This window comes from Cimex lectularius, unplaced genomic scaffold (genome assembly GCF_000648675.2).
Source record: "Cimex lectularius strain Harlan isolate CLEC.00 unplaced genomic scaffold, Clec_2.1 scaffold248, whole genome shotgun sequence".
NCBI classification, from domain to species: Eukaryota; Metazoa; Arthropoda; class Insecta; order Hemiptera; family Cimicidae; genus Cimex; species Cimex lectularius.
This window is the reverse complement of record NW_019392778.1, coordinates 58,227-77,735: the sequence shown is the minus strand read 5'-3', so window position 1 is coordinate 77,735 and position 19,509 is coordinate 58,227. Positions and strand designations below refer to the sequence as shown.

The 19,509-nt window shown below is 36.2% G+C and overlaps 1 protein-coding gene across 1 annotated transcript in view; it reads left to right on the top strand.

Moving 5' to 3' along the window:
- LOC106670822 (elongation of very long chain fatty acids protein AAEL008004-like) overlaps positions 1 to 18,415 on the top strand; it is a 32,493-nt gene extending 14,078 nt beyond the window's left edge. Inside the window, exons 2-8 of the mRNA XM_014401452.2 lie at positions 8,843 to 8,913; positions 8,974 to 9,164; positions 14,439 to 14,519; positions 14,591 to 14,647; positions 14,721 to 14,826; positions 15,171 to 15,307; positions 17,645 to 18,415. Coding sequence (XP_014256938.1) covers positions 8,853 to 8,913; positions 8,974 to 9,164; positions 14,439 to 14,519; positions 14,591 to 14,647; positions 14,721 to 14,826; positions 15,171 to 15,307; positions 17,645 to 17,938 — 927 coding nt within the window. The 5' untranslated portion in view covers positions 8,843 to 8,852 and the 3' untranslated portion in view covers positions 17,939 to 18,415. The remainder of the gene's footprint in view (positions 1 to 8,842; positions 8,914 to 8,973; positions 9,165 to 14,438; positions 14,520 to 14,590; positions 14,648 to 14,720; positions 14,827 to 15,170; positions 15,308 to 17,644) is intronic.
- Positions 18,416 to 19,509: the final 1,094 nt, after the last annotated feature.

Here is a 19,509-nt window from a genome sequence, read left to right as displayed (position 1 = left end):
GATAGAGTAGTAAGGACACTGATGGTTCGATATGAACTTGGAAGATCAGAAGGTTTATTTCTCTTATGAACCAAATTTTGTAATAGTTGTGTTGTAAGATTGGACTTCATAAATTTAAAAAAGCCGAAGAACCACCCGACCAACATTTATATACTAAGCTCAGCCTACCTCTAACCACTGTCTTTTGTTCACAGGCCGTCCTATCATGCAGTCTCATTTTCTATAGTTATCTCATATTTGTTCAAACAATTTATACGGTTTTGACATAATTAAGACAATGTATGTTCTACATTGTCTTGGTTAAAAATACATACCTGGAGGTACATATAACCCTCTTGTCTGACCTTACTGGCCCAGTTTAAGGATTTGCTAATAAGTATCAAACCTCCTCGGGTACGTTGAGTCCCTTGCCTTCTGGTGTGATTCTGTTTTTTAAATAAAAATCTCTTCTTTTGGACATGTCTGTTTTGTGCTTTTTCCCCGTTTTAACTTGGTTTAAAACAGACAAACTAGGAGGATATGACCAATGTTGAGTCAGTTTATGCACTGGAGTTTGAAAATAAAGTAATCACCGCGAATACGAGCAAACATTGTCGAACATGTTGCCGATGGATCCTCTTTATCTTGTAAGATTTTTATTTTTAATTTTGACAGATCAAATCGCTTCTTTTGAACATATTTGAAGCTAATTCGTACGGTTTTCATTGTGAACTATGTTAAAAACAGTAAAACCAGAATCCTAACTATCCCTAATTAAAAAACAACCATGAGATCTTGTTTAAATCAAACTGCTCAATATAGTTTTAAAAAAATTTACGTGGATAAAGTGAACTTATGTGGTTTAAAACAAGTGCCCAAACCCTCAAACTTTGAGTCCAAAGAAAGTTAGAAGATGCTCGATGTACACTCTTCTGGATTAGTCCCGTACGTTCACGCCGTTTCTCTTCGTCATTTCAGTGTTTTCAGGTTTTTTTAAATAACTGTTGGACAAATTGCCGTATCCCTGGGAGCCGGCGAGTCCTTCGAGATGCTTTAAATCGTTTATATCGCTAAACGGCCGGAAATACTTAGGATACAGCGAAAAAAAGGCTTTTAAGTCCTTTCTTCAAAACGCATTTAGTCAAGGCCGCGGATAAGTGCCTTGTACGGTGGGGTCGTCGCATGGTCGAATGTTGCCTGTCTTTTTTTAAACTCGTTCCTTGGTGCCATTTGGATGAAGGTTTGATCCTTTTTCGCCTTTTCCTCCACAGGCCCGTCTCGTCTCGCTAGACTAGAACGCTAGGAACGACCTTTCGGAAAAATCCGGAAGGCCGACTTACGCACGAGAGAGATTCACACGCGCACATTCGATTAGAATCGGTGGAAACAGATCCATTCCGCCCAAGGGTCCTTGGACACATATAACCTCCTCGCTGAACCGGTATTTCCTTTCTAGGATTGAAAATTATCTCTATGAAGCCTCGGATTTTGCATAACAGTAGGGAAAAGCCACCAGTAATGACAATAGTCCAGGGAGCGAAGAACCGTTTTAAAAAATTCAAAGGATGTCCTAAGTCCTATCCACTCAAAGTTGAGAATAACAGGAGCAACTGTATAAGGAAAAAGAGCTTCCATCCTTAAAGGGTCCGAGTTTCATCAAAACCACGAAGGAAGCATCTGAAAAATTTTGTCGAGCCCTAGGAGCTTCATTCCTTTATACGTAATTGCTAAGAGTGACAGATATTGGTGGTTCCTTAGCACCTTTTCCGAGCTCCTCTCCTTTGTACGTAAAACCTAAGATTGAAAGGAGCCATCGATGGGCTAATAAGAACATTTACGAGCTCCTGTTTCTTCTCGGCAGAGGTGGGAATTTGACAGAAATAATGATGCAGTAGTGGATCAGAGACAGCTTTGTAGAAGCTCCTGTCCGTTATGTGTAAAAGCTAAGATGATCAGGAGCACCTATTCCATCCACCGATTACAGTTTCGGTACAGTAAGATTATCACTGAACTGGATGGAACCTAAGATAGGTTTGTCGAGCTGTTTTGAACACACGGGTACAAGAAAGAAAAATCGATTCTATGGCACGATACAAAATGTTTCCTTAATCCTTAAAAGAGTTTTGACTTAGTAGGGGTCGAGCTGTTGTCCTGTTTTCTTGTGCTTAAAGATCGGGCAAACAACGCCCAAAGTACCAGGAGATATGCATGCACAATGGCATGATATGACGTTTGTAGAGCTCCTGCTTTTTTTCCACTTAGGATTGAGAAATTAACAGAGCATTCAAGTTTTGAGTAATAGGAGCAAATAATCGTTTAACCGACTGAAGTTCGATGAGTTTCTCTTCTTTCATTTGATGGTTATGGGCACCAGGAGTTAGGATCTTAAGACAAAACATAGCGATTATCCCCAAGCAATTTCACGTAATCTCCCCCAAAAAAAAGTAATAATAATAATAAAACGCTCGTTCATCCTTCTACTGACCTTGAAAGATAATCGCGAGCTCTGACTCACGACTATGATTATGATTAGTAGGAAGATGAGGTATTTGATCTTCTCAGGTATCGCATAAATAATCAGAGAAGTGAAAATCCCATTTGACCAAAAAGAAGTGAACCAGCTTAATTTGTCACTGTAGGTCGGTTTTTCCAATTCCTGAATGAATTGTATCATGAGCTAGTCGCTTCTCAGTTCTTACAGGATCAGGAGCGTGAGTTCAATCTAGCTTTTTGCGGAGATCGTCTTTTCAATTCTATTAGGATTTGGGTAGAAAGATCGATTTTGAATTTTTCTGATCCTGATTCAATTATACCAGGAACTGGTTCGTTAGTTAAAATAATCAGGAGTGAGAGGCCGATTGGGCCATTTGATAAACGAGCTCGTCTTTCCAATTCTGACTGAAGTGTCACGCAGCTCAATACTCCAAATTCGGATTGTAGGCTACAAGGAGCGATCGTATGTTGCAATTAGAATAGCCTAGATATTACATTAACAGGAGCAATCTAGATCTACTTCTAACAAGAAGAGAACACGTATCAGGATGGTAGATTTTGTTCTACTTTGGATTTATGAAGACCAGGAGGGAATTTTTAATGGCTCGATACTATGAGCTTAGGGTTCCTGTTCTTCAGCTAACAGAATGGAATTTTGAAGAGGACAAATTGAAAGAAGTAACAGGAGCGAATGACAATCTATGAGCTCCTCCTTAAACGAAAGAAGGGTGATAGGAACCAGGAGCACGAAATCTTTAGTAGATGAAGCTATCTAGTTACCGTCTGTTTAGTTAAAAGAAATAACAGGAGCAAAGTTTCTTTAGTGGCACGGTACGAAGTGTTCACCCGAGTTCCCGTCCTTTTCTAAAAATAAATTGTATGTGGTAAAGGAGCAAAGGTTTTGAAGTGAGAGGGACGAAAAAGCTTCATAAGACCTCGTGTTCTTTGCGCGTAAAAGCTACGACCGGCAGGCGAAGATTTTCCAAGCTCCTTTTCTGTTTCTGTAACGACGGAAACACGAGCCGTGGATCTGAGATGGGAAGAAAAAAATTAAAAAGGCCTGTTTTAATTATTGAAGATAATTAAATAAAAATTCTTAGATACTCTGGGCTTCTTTTGGTTTACTTAAACTCCAGGAGCAAGGATTCTTTAGTGTCAAGTTACGGAGTGAGTTCTTGAGCTCCTATTCTGTTTATTTGAAGGTTATGTGAACCAGAAGTAAGGTACCTTTACTGTACGGAGTGTACGAGGTGTTAAGCTCCTGTTTTCTTGTAAGTTAAAGAATATCAGGAGCAATGGATTTTTAAAGATAAGACATGACCTATTTTATTTAGCACCGTTTCTAGTTTAGGCAGACGACTGCCAGGACTTACTTTGACTGGACAATCAGGTTGTTGGTTGATTTTGTACAGGAGCTTGATTTTTTTTTATAAGAGCTCTTTTTTTAAATTTATGAATACTAGGCGCATAGAATTTTGGATAGCATGATAAGTTAAGCTTCTGTTCCTTAGGACTTGTAAGACTTAAAAGAGCAATGGTATTTAAAGAGGGCAAATTGAATATTGTACCGGGTGCGGTAGAAAATTCGTATAGAAACTTGGTTTTTAACAAGAGCTGTTATTTTCTAGTTTATACTGAAGGCTACCAGGAGCAATAAAAGATTTTAGGAGTCTTGTTCTTTCCCTAGTTTTGAAGGATGACTCACAGGAGCAATTTTCAATAAAGAAAAGTTGTATCGGGATTTTTTCAAATGAAACTATTTTTTACTAGAGGGCTGTTCGGTTAAGAAAAAAGCTTAACCGTGGTCAATGTATTATGAGGATGTTGGGGTCAGGTGTAGGAATCGTCGTCCTTCATTGTTTCTCAGAGGTCATCGGTTCATAGGGTAGGACTCGATTTTCCTGTACAACTGGGTCAAACTCTCACGGGCCATTGTTTTTGTTTTGACTCGTGTGTCTCGTTATGAATTTGTGCAAGCTGGCATCTCGGGGTCACTTCTTAAGTTGACTATTTTTTTTTCGCGCCCGCGTGCGTGTGTGAGTGTGCGCGCGTATTATATAAAAATGGGAGAGTGAAATGACCGAAGAATATTATCGGCGAATAGGGACGAAAGGACGGGATAACTTGGTCTGTTTGTTTTTCCTTGTTTACTAAAAAGTCCGTTGGGAAATCGGCTCGATCTTTCGCAATCTGCTGAGCCCTCTTTCGTTTTTGCTGTTTTCAATGTCGAACCACCTGGCATGGGTAAAAAGCACAATCGACGCAATTTCTTTTCCGGTGTCAAATTGGCCAAATTGTCCTTGTCAACAGCCTTTTCCTCTTCCTTCCACCGCCCTGTTGATCTAGTTTAAGGGGAAATATACACCTAACGTAAATGGTCAAATCCCCTACTCATGTATTATTAATTTATTTAAAAAAAAATTATTTACGGTTTCCCAATTACAAATGTACACAATAATCGTATTAAGTAAAAGTATTATAAACTGTATATAAATTTAGAAATATTAAATAAGAAAAACAACAATAAAACAAACAATTTAGAATGAATAGAAACAATTGGAAAATGTATTAACACTATATAATTATCAATCATTAGTTATAATCAAATTCAATATTAAATATATTTTGTGTGGTGTTTAGTGACCGTTACGTGACGATAATTTGGAGGTCGTGCGATGTGGTCTGGTGTGACGTAGTTTTAGAAAAACATTTTCTTTATCGTGCCAACGTTTCGATTTATTGAGATCATCTTCAGTGTGTGTTTGTTTTCCGTGTAGATGTGTCATTCTTGTCTGCCGTGCTGAGAGTGCCCTCTGGGGACACAAGAATGACACATCTGCACGGAAAACAAACACTTTGAGCCCTGAAGATGATCTCAATAAAGATCGAAACGTTGGCACGATAAAGAAAACCTACGTCACACCAGACCGCATCTCACGACCTCCAAATAATCATTAATTATATTAATTTATTTATTTTTTGTATACACGGCACTTGGCCATTTTGATGAAGCAATACAATGTTAATTGTAATTTACAATAAATGTCTACTTTTTGATAAAGAGACATAAAATAAATCAATGTCATTACTGTTAGCAAGACGACAAGCTCTTTCAATAGGGGTGTAGGTTTTCAATGTTTTTAATAAGTACGCACTTCACGTTGTAAACGATTTATTTGCTTATACGTTACAAGTTTTACAACAGCCAAAACACTTCTAACCGCCAATTACATCTCTTGAGCAGTGTTGCCCCACAGGGGCATAATTGAAATAGTTACAAATAATGAAAGGGAATATAAAACAAATTGGCATTCTTTGTACTTTTGCCAGAGACATTTAAATAAATTCTATTTAAAAATATGTTGTTAACTTGGTTGTTCACAATTTTGAATAGGAAAATTAAGTCATAGGTGTTCCTTATTGCTTCCAGAGATAACATGGAAAATTTTGTCCGTAGCACATGAATAGTAACCGTGTCATTTTTATTTTTTATTTTTTTATCCCTCCACCTCCCCGCCGTACCTTAGGGAGACCCCATACCGGCGGACCTCGGCCTCTAATCTAGTTTTACTTCTAATTTTGTGTCCTGGGGTACTTAACGCCTTCCTTCGGTCTCGCCCTGTGAGGGGAGGAGGCCCAAGGAAGGTAAGGGTAAATTATTGTATTTCTTACTGATTATTTGTTCCTATTCTGAAAAGTCTCCCCTTGCTGGTTACTCCTTTGATAATTAAATATTAACATATTGACTATACTATATACAATTTATTAAAGCCTTAATAAATAAGGAGTAAACATCCCGAATTTTAAAAATCTAAAAAAAACACTATTAACCTACCTTACTTAATTAGTGTACCTATTTTACAATTTATCTCTATAAATAAATAAATAAATAAACAAATAAATAAATAATCAAATAGTGCCTAGTTTATAAGCTTGGCTTATTGACTTTAGCGTTTCGAAAACGCGCTTTTCTTTTATTAGGTCATTTAATGTTTGTGGCCATCTTTCACGAAACAACAATTTCACCTGTTCTATCGCGGGCTTTAAGAGAACAGTTAAAAATCCTATGGTGGCCACTGTCTTCCACTCCGCACTCGGGACAAATGGGGCTGGGTAACTTTTTGAATTTGTAGAGGTATGCTAACCGTGTCATCTAACTTCAATGCACAGTATTTTAGGAATTTATTCTACACTTTTTCAATGTCATCAATTGAATTTTTATAGTAGGATGACCATATCTGGGAGTTGTACTCAAGTACAGATCTTACCAAAGAGAAATATAACAGTTTGTGTACTACCAGTTGGCAAAGTTTTTGAAACCACAGTAGAAATCCGTTTATCCGGATTTAAAGGGACCGGGACTTGTCCGGATGAAGATGAGTCAGATGTATTTCTACTTAGAAAACCCAATAGTTTAAATGCTTTACTGACTATTACATTGATATGTAAGTTAAAAATAAGTAAATGAAAGTTTGTGGTCAAATATAACACCTAAATCCTTTGTACTATTCAAGTGAGCTTAATTTTACATCATGCATACAGTAAGAATATATTGGGTCTTACACTTTATGTAAGGCATTGGCTGAAATGAAAAAGTTAGTGTCACGAGCGAGAATCGAACCCAAGACCTTCGGCTAAATACGCTGCTCCTCTACCACCTGAGCTATCGTGACTTCGATCCACTCGGACACTAACTTTCCAATTTGTCCCTCCTTTTTTCAAAACTAATAAAAACTATGTACTACTTTAAATGTAGCTTGATATATGAATAAAAGTGTTCACTTTCGTATGTATTCCCCCCCCCGTTTTTATGCCATGGTACTAATAAAATCACAGATTTTCGGATTATCTGGACATTCGTTCATCCGGACAAGTCCCGGTCCCTTTAAATCAGGATAAACGGATTTCTACTGTGGTTTCAAAAACTTTGCCAACTGGTAGTACACAAATCGGTCTATAATTACAAATATTTCTTTTATTACCACTTTAAAATGTTTATTCAGTCTCATTTCAATTCTGAAGCGATAAACTTTTTAGTTTTCATCTTTATTTTCTTAATTTTAGTTTTTAAACTTAAAAAGTGTAGTGCTTATCAAAAGTATGTAGTACTTAAAAATTAGTGCTGAGGATGTTGCGCGTGGTGTGCTGTACGAAATTAAAGGACAATTAATTGGAGGTTATATTCGGTCAGCTGTTCTAATTGAAAGTGCAATTGCAGATTATATCCGATCAGCTGTTCTAATATCAAGCACAATGGAAGTTATATTCGAACAGCTATTTTAATCTCACAAACACTCTGTTAGATTTAAAAATCGACTTTAAATTACAACAGCTTGTATGAGAATGGGAAATTTGAGGTTACATTCGATCAGATGTTTAAATTTTTAAGATAATTTGGGGTTATGTTTGATCAGCTGTTCTAATTTAAAGGAAAAATTCTAGGTTACATTCACTCAGGTCTTCTAATTCAAAAGAAAATTGCAAGTTACATCCGATCAACTGTTCTAATTCAAAGGACAATTTGAGGTTATATTCGTATATTATATTCCCGTACTGTATAGTACATAAGGACAAATTCCTGTCTATAGGGATTTATTACATAGAGAAACTAAAATGGGAACAATAGCAAGTTTGCAATATTTTATTATGTATTCGATCCTGGATCTTTATTTACCATTAGAGACGAAAGCATCGTTAATACTTCATTCAATTCATGATTATAATAAGCCGGTGTTGGCCAATAATTTTTGCAAACATTCCTGATCAGGAAGACGTTTTAATTTACAGTCCAGGAAGCGATTTTTCAACAGAGACCTTCACGGGCTTAAAAAGCACCAGATTGGCTATTTAACAAAAGCTTAACGCCCTGTAATTATCTTATCAAGATCTGGTCTTTTCCTAGTTTGACTGGGCGACTACCAGGAGGAATGTTAAATTAATGGGATCTTCTGTTCTTGCCCAGTTTGAATAGCCTACTACAAGGATCAGTGTTAAGATAATAGGACTGTTGTTTCCCAGTTTGAATAGACTAATAGGATCTCTTGTGCTTTCCTAGCTTGCCTTTCTATCCTTCAAAGAGATCCCGGTTTCGTCTTGAAAGATCGAAGTGAAGTATATTCTCGGTACGGATTGCCTTCCTTCTGTTTTCAAAGTGGGAAAGCGCTCGAGAAAATTAGACCGAAAGAATCCCCACTAAACGATGGATCGGACACGTCTTGATTACCGGATTGTTACGGAATAGGGTCAATTAGGCTGGAACGTCCACGGGGGAGGAAATAAACCCCGTGACGATGACTGCCCCGGAGTTGGGGCTACCTCGGGATTCCGTTTCATCAAAATTTAACCCGGCGTTTTTGTGATTTTTTTTCAGGTAAACGGAGATGGCGTCCGTACTGACCTACATAGGTGACTTCTACACCGACCTGATGGAAAACAAAAGCGGTAAGTCTTCCCCCCCACAATACAAGTCACATACGACTAACTTTGAACTTTTTTCCTAAGATGAACGGGTCAAAGACTGGCCTATGATGTCCGGACCCGGGCCCACGATAGCCATCTGCCTCGCGTACGCCTTCATCGTCAAGTACCTCGGGCCGAAGCTGATGGAGAAGAGGAAGCCTTTCGAGCTCAAGAACACTCTCATGTACTACAACCTTTTCCAGGTTTTGTTCAGTGCGTGGCTTTTCCGAGAGGTAAGTCCAAAAAAGAAAAAAAACTATAAATGGGGCATCGCCATTTTAGCATAAATGTCTGTTTATTCCTATTCTAAGTAAGCGCAACTAAACAACCCTTCCATTCCACACCCCCACTGGTCTATCTGAAAACAGAGCAAAAGTTCTTCCCTAGTTTGACTAGGCGACTACCAGGAGCATTCTTTAGTTGTAATATAATAAATGCATTTTATTAACACTCGAAACATAATCCCCGACCATCAATTTGGTTTTCGCTACTGCCATCGCGTGGTAGTCTTTATTAAGTTCCTTCATCAATTCTTCATCTTTGAAAAAAGTAATTAAAAAATACAATTACACCATTAAAATGGATATTAAATGGAGTACGTTTTCTTAAATTTGCTGGTCGCTAGGAATGCAAATAGTTGTTTAGAATCACCATAGTAAGTTTTTTAACTTTGAAGAAAAAAAATGTTTTTTAAAGTTCTGGCTACTAAAACGCCTATTTCACGAACGTTTACAAGTTTAGTATTGATCACATCCTATTGGAAATTTAACGTAGTTTTAAATGGTATCAACGGATTTGCCCAAAACGTTTTAGTTTTTGAGTTATCATTGTTTATTTGAAGCAAGGTCGTGAAATCCCTAACCTGAAAAATTACTTTTTCTGAAGTAGTCCGGTCATGGAAAAACGCCTCTATGATAATCTTCAAACTAATAAACCTAAAAATGCCGAAAGTTGTAACTTAACTTTTCATAAAATAGCATGTTGTATTTTTCATTTCAACGCAAACAGAAATTAGTCAAATCCACAGCGAGCCATGAATTTTATTACAAGAGAAATTAAAAAAAAAAAAAAATATCCTTGACAAAAATACCACCTTGACCGAATTGGGGAATATTAATATCTTAAACACACAGGGAATCGAGGAATCGGTATTTTAAATTCCTTGGGAGTTGTGTGGTCGTAACGGTTAAGGTGTTTACACGGCGCTCATCACTGTAAGGTAAAGGTCCCGGGTTCGAATCCAGCGGCCCTGCATTCGAACCCGACATACTTACAAATAGGCTTAGTTTTTCATAAACCCCGACACCCCGAGAGTGCATACAACCTCGAAATTGAAATATCTTCTTAAAAAAGTGATGAACCAGTAGCTCGGTCGTGGTATTTTGGTCTATCCTCGCTGTTTTAGCCTACATGACGCGTTTCGGCATTTTGTCTTCACAGAGAAACGTTTTTCTGCTTGCGAACTTATAAAAGCTACCCGGACTGAACAGAAGTTCTCATTAACCAACTGATGATGACAAAGGCCGGCCGAAATGTAAACTTTTTTTTAATAGGCAAATAGCCACTAGGGTTAATAAAGCTGCCCAAATAACTCTATATTTAGACAGACATAAAATTATTTACACTAAAATTAAAAAACCAGTCTCACGTAAGAAGTCCATCATGTGTTAATCAGCCTGTCAGTAATCTCTCGACAGTCACCCAGAATTTCCCATAAGCTATTTTTTCTATTTCTACAGAATACAAGTGAATGCTTTACAGTTACTCTCCGCATGTCAAGCATCGAGGTGGGGTTCCCTTGCCATTAGGTGCCCACGTGTAATCCTACAATGACCAATTCACAACCTAGCAAGTGCTGTTTCTTCCTTTCTGTATTTTAGGATTGCTGTTTTCCATTATCTTGCATTGATTTCTCTCAATTTTTTTATCTTTTGGGTTTTACCAGATTGCTTGCCAGCCATTTCTTAGCTTAGTTATTTTTAAATGATTATTAGTATCTTCATGGGGAACTTACTCTACTGGAAATCCTTCTTTAGCACCCGTTTTAGCAGCACAATCAACCTGCTCATTCCCAAATATTCCACTGTGTCCCGGTATCCATAAAAAATTTACCTCCATTACTTTAGAATTTTTTTTTATAGCCATTAAGATTTATTGAATTAGTGGATTGCCTGTGAAAAGGTTGCTAAGAGAAAGAAGAGCGCTGAGAGAGCCAGAACAGGTTACCACCCTTGTAGAATGGGAGAAAAATACTGAGGGCTTTATTTATTACTACCAGCTCGGCGGTAAAGTTACTGCAGATGGGAGACAGTGAAAAAGTTACTTTTTTATTCTTATACACAAAGGCAGCACCTTTCAGTCAGTGGTTCTTGACCCATCCATGTAGATGAATATGGCATTGTGTTGTGAAAAAACATATCCTTTTAAAGTCTTGCTTATATACACAATGCCCGTATGATCTTTGGAAAATTTCGAAAGGGAAAAATCTATTTTTGGAGTAGGCAATAGCCATGGCAGAGTGGGTGAAGATTTTTTTTTAATTTTCGATAATTTTAAGTTGATGCTGAATAATATAGACACTAGATAAAATGTTTTCTTGTATAAGTGGAGAAGACAAGATCATCATCTTCTTAGGTTGTTGGTGAGGAAATAGCACTTGGAGTGGATGCATGGGAATGGATAATAGTTTCAGGAAGAACTTTGCTTCAAGGATATTTCTCTTGAAACGAAGGGGCAGATTTCCAGATTCAGCATATAAACTAGGTACCAGGCTTGATTGAAAGGCACCGACTGAATTATGCTTGCATTATGTATGCTGTCAATTGTTTTCAACGTTCTACCAGAGGCAGAACCATATTCGCAACAGCCAGATTGGTTACATTTAATTTGTAATGATTTTAAGTGTTCAGCCCTGGTTAATTTTCTGTCAAAAATTAGACCAGGATATTAGAAACTATTAAACTATCCCTCCGTAATAGACGTATCCATTGAGAGTTCTTACCATTCAAGAACACAAACCATGAAGCCTAAGTTGTAGGTATTTAGACATATATAACAATAAATTGAGATTTTTCTGTCCTATTTCTGTTAAAAATGAATAATATATGTCTACGTTACAAAAAGTTAATTAATAATAGTGATGCCTCTAACATTCATGCTGCTTTTTGAATTTAGTACAAGTTATAATCGCATATTGGAGGGTTTTTTAGTGCACATTACTATATATTTGATGTTTTATTAGTGCATATTAGATGGCATATTTGAGGATTTTTACTGCATATAAATCTGGTCTCTACCCATATATTTCCTTCAACCAGCCAATTTTCCTAGTTATAATACAATCTGCTAAATATTTTATAATGTCATGTCTGTGCCAATACTTTATTTACATAGCTAATGTGAAGCCAGAAGGTGTAATAAAACAGAGGGAGTCGATCTGCTGCAATCTTCAGTTTGTCTTGTCATTCCTAATTTGAATAACCATCAACCTGGAGTTTCACTATGAGACCTCCTGTTCTTCAGTTTGAACAGCTGACTACCAAGTGCTAGCAATCTTTAGTTCATTGGAACTCGTGCCCTTTCCTAGTTTAACATGGCGACTACCAAGACTGTCATCTGTTGGGTAGTTCTTTGCTTGTCTATAGACTGACTACTAGTACTACTTTCTATTGAAGTAATAAAAAAACAGGACCATGTTCGTAATAATATGTTATTTACCAAAATCGAGTCCATGTTTCTGAAACAAAAATGTTTTCATGCCTTAACACAACTGCCCCATAGATTTCTCATTCACTGATTTTTCCCTCAAGAATATTTTAACAGCAACATTTTCACCCCTCCAGTATCTCTTGCAATGCTTCGTTTTATGAGTAGAGACCTGAACCAGAGCCTGATGACGTATCTGTCATATCTCTTAGACCATTGGTATCGCATTTTTGATCTTTGATAAGGAGCGGTTGAAGATAAACATGGTGATAAAACGGATCAAACTGGCCCAGATATGAAAAGAACAAGTGAACACCTCCATTATTGTGAGAATTGCCAAAGTTCAAATGAAATTCCTATCAAACCGATCGACCGACCAGTCTAGTCCTGTCCATCTCACTTACATTACCTATTTTGCTTATGAGTGCGAAAATAAATGTAGAATGGATAAATACATATAAATATAAGTTTTCCTTTCATTTTGTCATGTTCTAATAATAGAAAACATAGATGGGTATAAACCCATCTCATTTATTTTAATTCTCTGTCTGGATAAGACCTTGTTCTTTCCCAGTTCGAATGGCAGACTACCAGGAGTAATGTTAATGAGAGAGAAAATGCTTTATTCTGAGACTAGAGTCCCCTATGAATAACAATAAGGTCACATATTTTTATAAATCTGGCACTTGAATTATTGAACGTTCGGCGTTAACATATAGTGAAATAAATTGACATAAAACATAATAAATAACAGTACCAATAATGAGTATTTAGGAAAAATAGACATAATAAAGAATACTCTGTCTTGTGCAATCATAATCACAAACAGTAAACTTAAAAGTTGAGAAAAGGAAGGAAACAAACTTTCTAACCTAATAATATTGCGGACTATGTTGGCTTTGTTTGGAGGAAGATGGATTGTACAAAAGGGATTTAAAAGAGGTTAAGGAGGCGGCTTTCTGGAGTTGAAAAGAAAGAGAAGTCCAGTGAGACGTGGCTCAAGCCAGGAACGTTCAATATGGAGGCTTTATGACGAGGAAGTAGGTCACATGAGTGTGTGTTATGAGAACAGATAGAAGATTTGAGTAGCTGGAAAATATAGTGAGGCTGACGAGAATTTATGGATTGGTAAAGGAAGTTGTCTAGGAAATATTTCCTGTGGAAGGAGGGATGAAGTGAATCTACATGTACGAAACTAGAAATATGGGGGTTCTGAATTCTGACACAACAGTTTATTAGTCTTTTCAAACGCTTTTATTCTTTTGTTAAGTTGTTTAACAAGTAAGTGCCCCGGTTCTTTTCCCAGTTCAAATGGCAGACTACCAGGAGCAATCTAAAGTAAACAGGACCTATGAAGATAGTTAGATCTTTTTAGTGAGTACTTTTTTTAGGTTTAGCTTCCTTCTTCTTGCAAAGGGGATGAGATATGTTTTCTTAGGGCTGATATTTAAACCCATAATTCTACAAGTTTTAGGGTGTTTTGCATTGATTCAACAGTGTCGTCAAATTTGCCCTTTATTATTGTTATTAGGTTATCTGCCCTGGTATGGTATACTTTTAAGCTCTGTGATTAGATTATCTTCTACTAGCAACCATAGAAGTAGTGTTATATCCTCATTTCAACATTTAGTGTCTGTTTACTATTATTATTATTATTTTAATAAGTGCAACTAAACAAACAAAAACCTTCAATTCCACACATCCCCACTTGTCCACTTAGAAAAGGAAAAGTCATTGTGTTTAAATGTTAATCTCACTAATAAAGTTAAATTTAGACATCTTTATGATTTCAAATTCGGCAGTCCCTCCACGCTGGGTGGTTCACGACGTACAGCTTTAGATGCCAGCCTGTCGACTATTCAAGAAGTCCTCATGCCATGAGAGTAAGAAAAATGACAAAAACGAAACAAAAAACATGCAAAATAAAAATTCTTAAACGAATTTTCTTGTCCAGGTTGCATCAGGCTGTTGGTGGTACTATTTCTCCAAATTCACAGAGTTCTTCGACACGGTAAACAGCTTTCATTCCCCCTCCCCCATGCTTTGACATTCTCTTTATTCATTCATTTTCTTTTCCCCTACAGTTTTTTTTCGTCATGAGGAAGAAGAACTCGCAGGTAACGAAGCTCCACGTGATACACCATGGCGTCATGCCACTTAGTACGTGGTTCGGTGTCAAATTTAGCCCTGGTAAACTTCATTTTCACTCAAATTATTCAATAATAGGTTGAATGTACACTGTGGGAATCTGCTTAGATGGTGACGGTTGATCGGTTGGAATGGCAATTGATTGCCCAGGATGATCGATTAATCGGAAATTGTGTGTGTGTGTGTGTGTGTGTGTGTGTGTGTGTGTGTGTGTGTGTGTGTGTGCGCGCGCGCGCGCGTGTGTGTGTGCACATGTCTGTCTCTGTTTTTGTAGTTGTAGTACCAGTGAGGTGAGATTTTTTAATATATGTATTTTGTAGTAGTTGCTTATACTGATTTATGTATATATGTATTTATATTTAATGTTTTCTTTCTTTTTTTTGCAGGTGGCCATTCAACCTTCTTCGGCATGCTCAACACGTTCGTACACATCGTCATGTACACTTACTACTTCCTAGCGGCTTTCGGACCTCAGATGCAGAAGTATCTCTGGTGGAAGAAGTATGTCACAACACTCCAGATGGTAAGCAGTCATAATGTAACAAATCACTATTTTTCTCGGTGCCTTTAATATAAATTATATTTAACCCTGGTAAAAAATAGGCCATTCTTCTTTTCCCTTTTTGTCCTTGTTTCTTCTTTCTCGACCTAGCTATTGTATCTACTATCTTCTTTTCTCTTGCAACTTTTTTATATCACCTAACACGTACTGTACTTAATTTTTCTTTTAAATTTCTACTTGTTTCTGCTATTCTAACAACTTTCTTCTTTTCTTCTGGAAATGCTAGAAAATTTTCACATACCCATTATGATGTGATATGTTCAATGATTATAACACCCTTGGTAGAAGAATAAAAACTTCATTTATTTTCCTATATTTTCGTTGTATATCTTCTGTTTGAGAACCTTCCTCGGCTAGCAACTTCTTCCTTCTATAACTTTTTTCTCTCCCTTGGAAGCACTTGAAATTTTCACATGACCTGTTCTCTTTTCATTGGGATATGTTTTTCAATGATTGGCAGTTCTTGGTAGACGAATACACCAATAGTCCTTTTACTTTTCTGCTTATTTATCTGTTTTAGAAGGTTCCCTGATCGAACCTCATTATCTACTTTTTTCTTCTTTCGGAAAACAAATGAATTTTTTCCTAACCTACATATTTCTTTAGATTTTCATGCTTTTTAGGAATAATTTATCTTTCTTTTACTTTTCTACTAGTTTTTACTGTTTTCTAACAACTTTGTTCTTTTCTCATGAAACAAATAATCTTTCTTTTACCTTTCGCCGTGTTACTTGTGTTACTTATACAAGCTGTCGTGAACTAGAAATTTGATATATTTTTCACATTTGCTGTGAAAGCAGAATCTTTTCCTAATCTCCATAGGACTTTAGTTTTTCATATATTTTAAGCATAAATTATCTGTTTGATTTTTATATTTTAGAAGCTTCCTTGATCCAACTAGCTTAGCTATTTCTTTTCTCCTCTTTGAAATGCAATGAATCTTTTCCTAACCTCCATAGGACTTTAGTTTTTCATACATTTTAAGCATAAATTATCTGTTTTATTTTTATATTTTAGAAGCTTCCTTGATCCAACTAGCTTACCTATTTCTTCTCTTCTATTTGAAATCGAATGAGTCTTTTCCTAACCTCCACATTTCTTTAGGATTTCTGTTTTCATGCTTTTTAAGAATAATATTTCTCTTGCTATGTTTCTTTTGCTTCTGTTTTCAAACCAGTCTCATCTTTTATCTGGGAGACAGTTAGAATTTTCACACAACCTTTACTCTTTTTACTGTGATGTTTGATAATTGTCACACCCTTGGATTTACTTTTCTTACTGTTCCTTCTGTTTGAGAATCTTCCTTTACCTAACAAATTTATCTTTTAACTTTCTTCTCTTGGAAAACAAATGAATATTTTCCTAACCTGTACATTTTTTTAGTTTTTCATGCTTTTTAAGAAAAATTTACCCTATCTTTTACTTTTGCACTAGTTTTTCCTTGTTTTCTAACTCTTATGATTGATTATCTTAAGAAGTATCAGATCATAGACGACTATTTCTTCCTCCTCATAGCATAACCTACAAATGGAGTCATGACATAAACCTATGTTATGTACATGTCTCAGATGCCAGTGGCTGGTATATGGCTCTATCACTCTGAGTTTGGCCCAAGAGGGCATTGCTAGAGGTTTTTTATTTATTTATTTATTTTTTTAATCCAAAGTATAGGTTCAGAGCCTATATATGGGCATACAGGTCTGACAAGTTTGCCTTTTCATTACCCAAAATCCTTTGAGTCCTCGTACCCAAGCTATAACTAGGTTATTGTGCTTCCCCAGGTTTTAGAGATTTGGATGTATTCACTGACTAGTTTATGTTTTTTTACACGCTAAAGCTTAATAGCTGCTTAGCTATCTGATTTTATGATGTGTTTTTTTGTCGGTTTGAAAGATCTTTTTTTGCTTTTCTTCTTGTTTCTTCTGCTTTACAAGCCTTTTAGAAATGTAAAAATGTCATCTATTTCTTCTTAATCATTTACAACACTTTGAATATTAGCCTAACTACTTTTCTTGATATTTATTTTAATATGTTATAGTTTTTCTTCCTGTACGTACAAACTTTCCCCTAACCATTTAAACAGTTTGAATTTCTTTCAACCATTACTTTCTATGCTGTTAAGGATCATAAGACCCTTGGCTGAAAAATAAATCAATATTTATTTTACTTTCCTGCTTGTTTCTTATTATTTGACAAGTTGTCAAACCTAACAAATTTATCTGTTTGTTGTGCTTACTCTTTGATACCCAGAGCATCTTTTCTTTACTTCTAATTTGTCTTTGTTTTTCTTTCTATCAGATTCAGTTTGTCCTCGTCATGATTCACGCCTTTCAGCTCCTCTTCATCGACTGCAACTATCCGAAGGCATTTGCCTGGTGGATCGGCCTTCACGCTGTTATGTTTTACTTCCTCTTCAAGGACTTCTACAACCAGGCATATAATAGTAAGAAGAAGATGAAGGTGGAAGAGAAGGATGACCAGACGGGCACCACCCCTGCCTATGAGCAGCCTGATAAGACACATATGTCGAACGGATACACAGGGACAGACATCCTGCGGAACCGGGTCTTCATGTCGACTGGCGAGAAGTGAGAAAACTGACCCTCATAAAACAATACAAAAAAAGACAGAAAGGGTTCTTAAGAAGATAATATTTTTTTAAACGAAATAATTATTGATAAACAAGCTCAATTATAGTCGTTAAGTTCATGATTGTTGTAAATATTTTGTTTTTCGAACCACCTCGATAAGCAGTTCGCTTAGAAAGTCCAGAGGCTCAAAAAGAAATATAAGAGTAAAATGTATTTTCTCAAAAGTTATGAATGTACGAAATCTTTCACAACAAGAATCAGACTTGTCATGAGGCTTAAAAAAGACTGTACAAGAATGTTCAAAAATTTACAAAAAATTATTTTTTATGCATGTGTGTGTATGATTATAAAAAATCTATATTTATGTAAATACATATATTTTAATGTAGCTCTTGAGGATCTGTGATAGTGGTTAAGACGTATAGACCTATATATTTTCCTTTGTAATTTTTAATATAAATAAAAGCCTTTATAATTTTTTTGTATTATTTAGTATTCAGTTGGGGTCGAAGTCGAATGGACTAAAAGGAACAAGGTGGATTATTTTTATAGTTTATTATCCTGTATGGCGGTTACAAGGTTTCGGATTTTTGGTCTCTTTCTATGCTCTGCCTAAAATGGGGGCCATAGCGCGTTTTCCAAGGAACTCTGTGCCGACCCTCCTCTTCCCTTCGCAGTCGCTGTACATCGAACATCTTTGGCGGTCCCAAATCTTGCTTCGGCGCACAAGCTGGACGCCTGGAAAAAGTTCAAAAAGAAAAAAAAAAGCAGATCGTGGATCGTAAAACATTCAATTTTATAATGTACACATTGCCATGAAAATAGAAGAAAAATTTCAAGAGAAATCTGGGCATGGATGGAGTTATATTTTATTTTTTATTATTTAATGGAACATCGCGGGACTTCAGCCTTGACCTGAAACAATAAATAAAATTTTTTACAAACTGCATTTAAGTTTGTATATAAAGTAGGAATTCAAAACAGGAACACTACAATAAGGTTGAATATAACAAGGATACATTTCAAAAAGAAAGAAAAACCCCAAGGGTAACTAGAAAAATAAAATTAAACAATAATAGTAAACAAATAAAGTGGTACTTGTAAGCAAAAAAAACTCCTGTCTTAGAGCGTAGAGATTATGTTCTGTTTGAACTTGGACTTCATTTCCTGAAAAGATTTTATTGATTAGTTTAATTTCAATGATCCAATTATTGCAGATTTACTGAGTTTCTAGGAAAAGTTTATCCTGTACCAAATTAGGATCTAAATCCTTTTTTTTTGTACTTTTAAACCCTAAACAAACCTACAATTTTGTCTCATTATAGCAGTTTAATCTTTAAGGACTTCAACAGACTAGAAATATGGAAAAACAACAAAGCATTGCAAATATGGAAAATCCTTCTATCCGGAACATTATTTAGAAGGGTTAGGAAAGCGTCAAAACCTGTTTTTAGTCCTTATAAAGGCTCTAAACATTAAATTATTAAACCCACGAGAAAGCACCAATACCTTGTAAATCTGGACAGCACCTGTTACCTAGATATACTTAGAAAGCACGTTCAAATAGGCGTC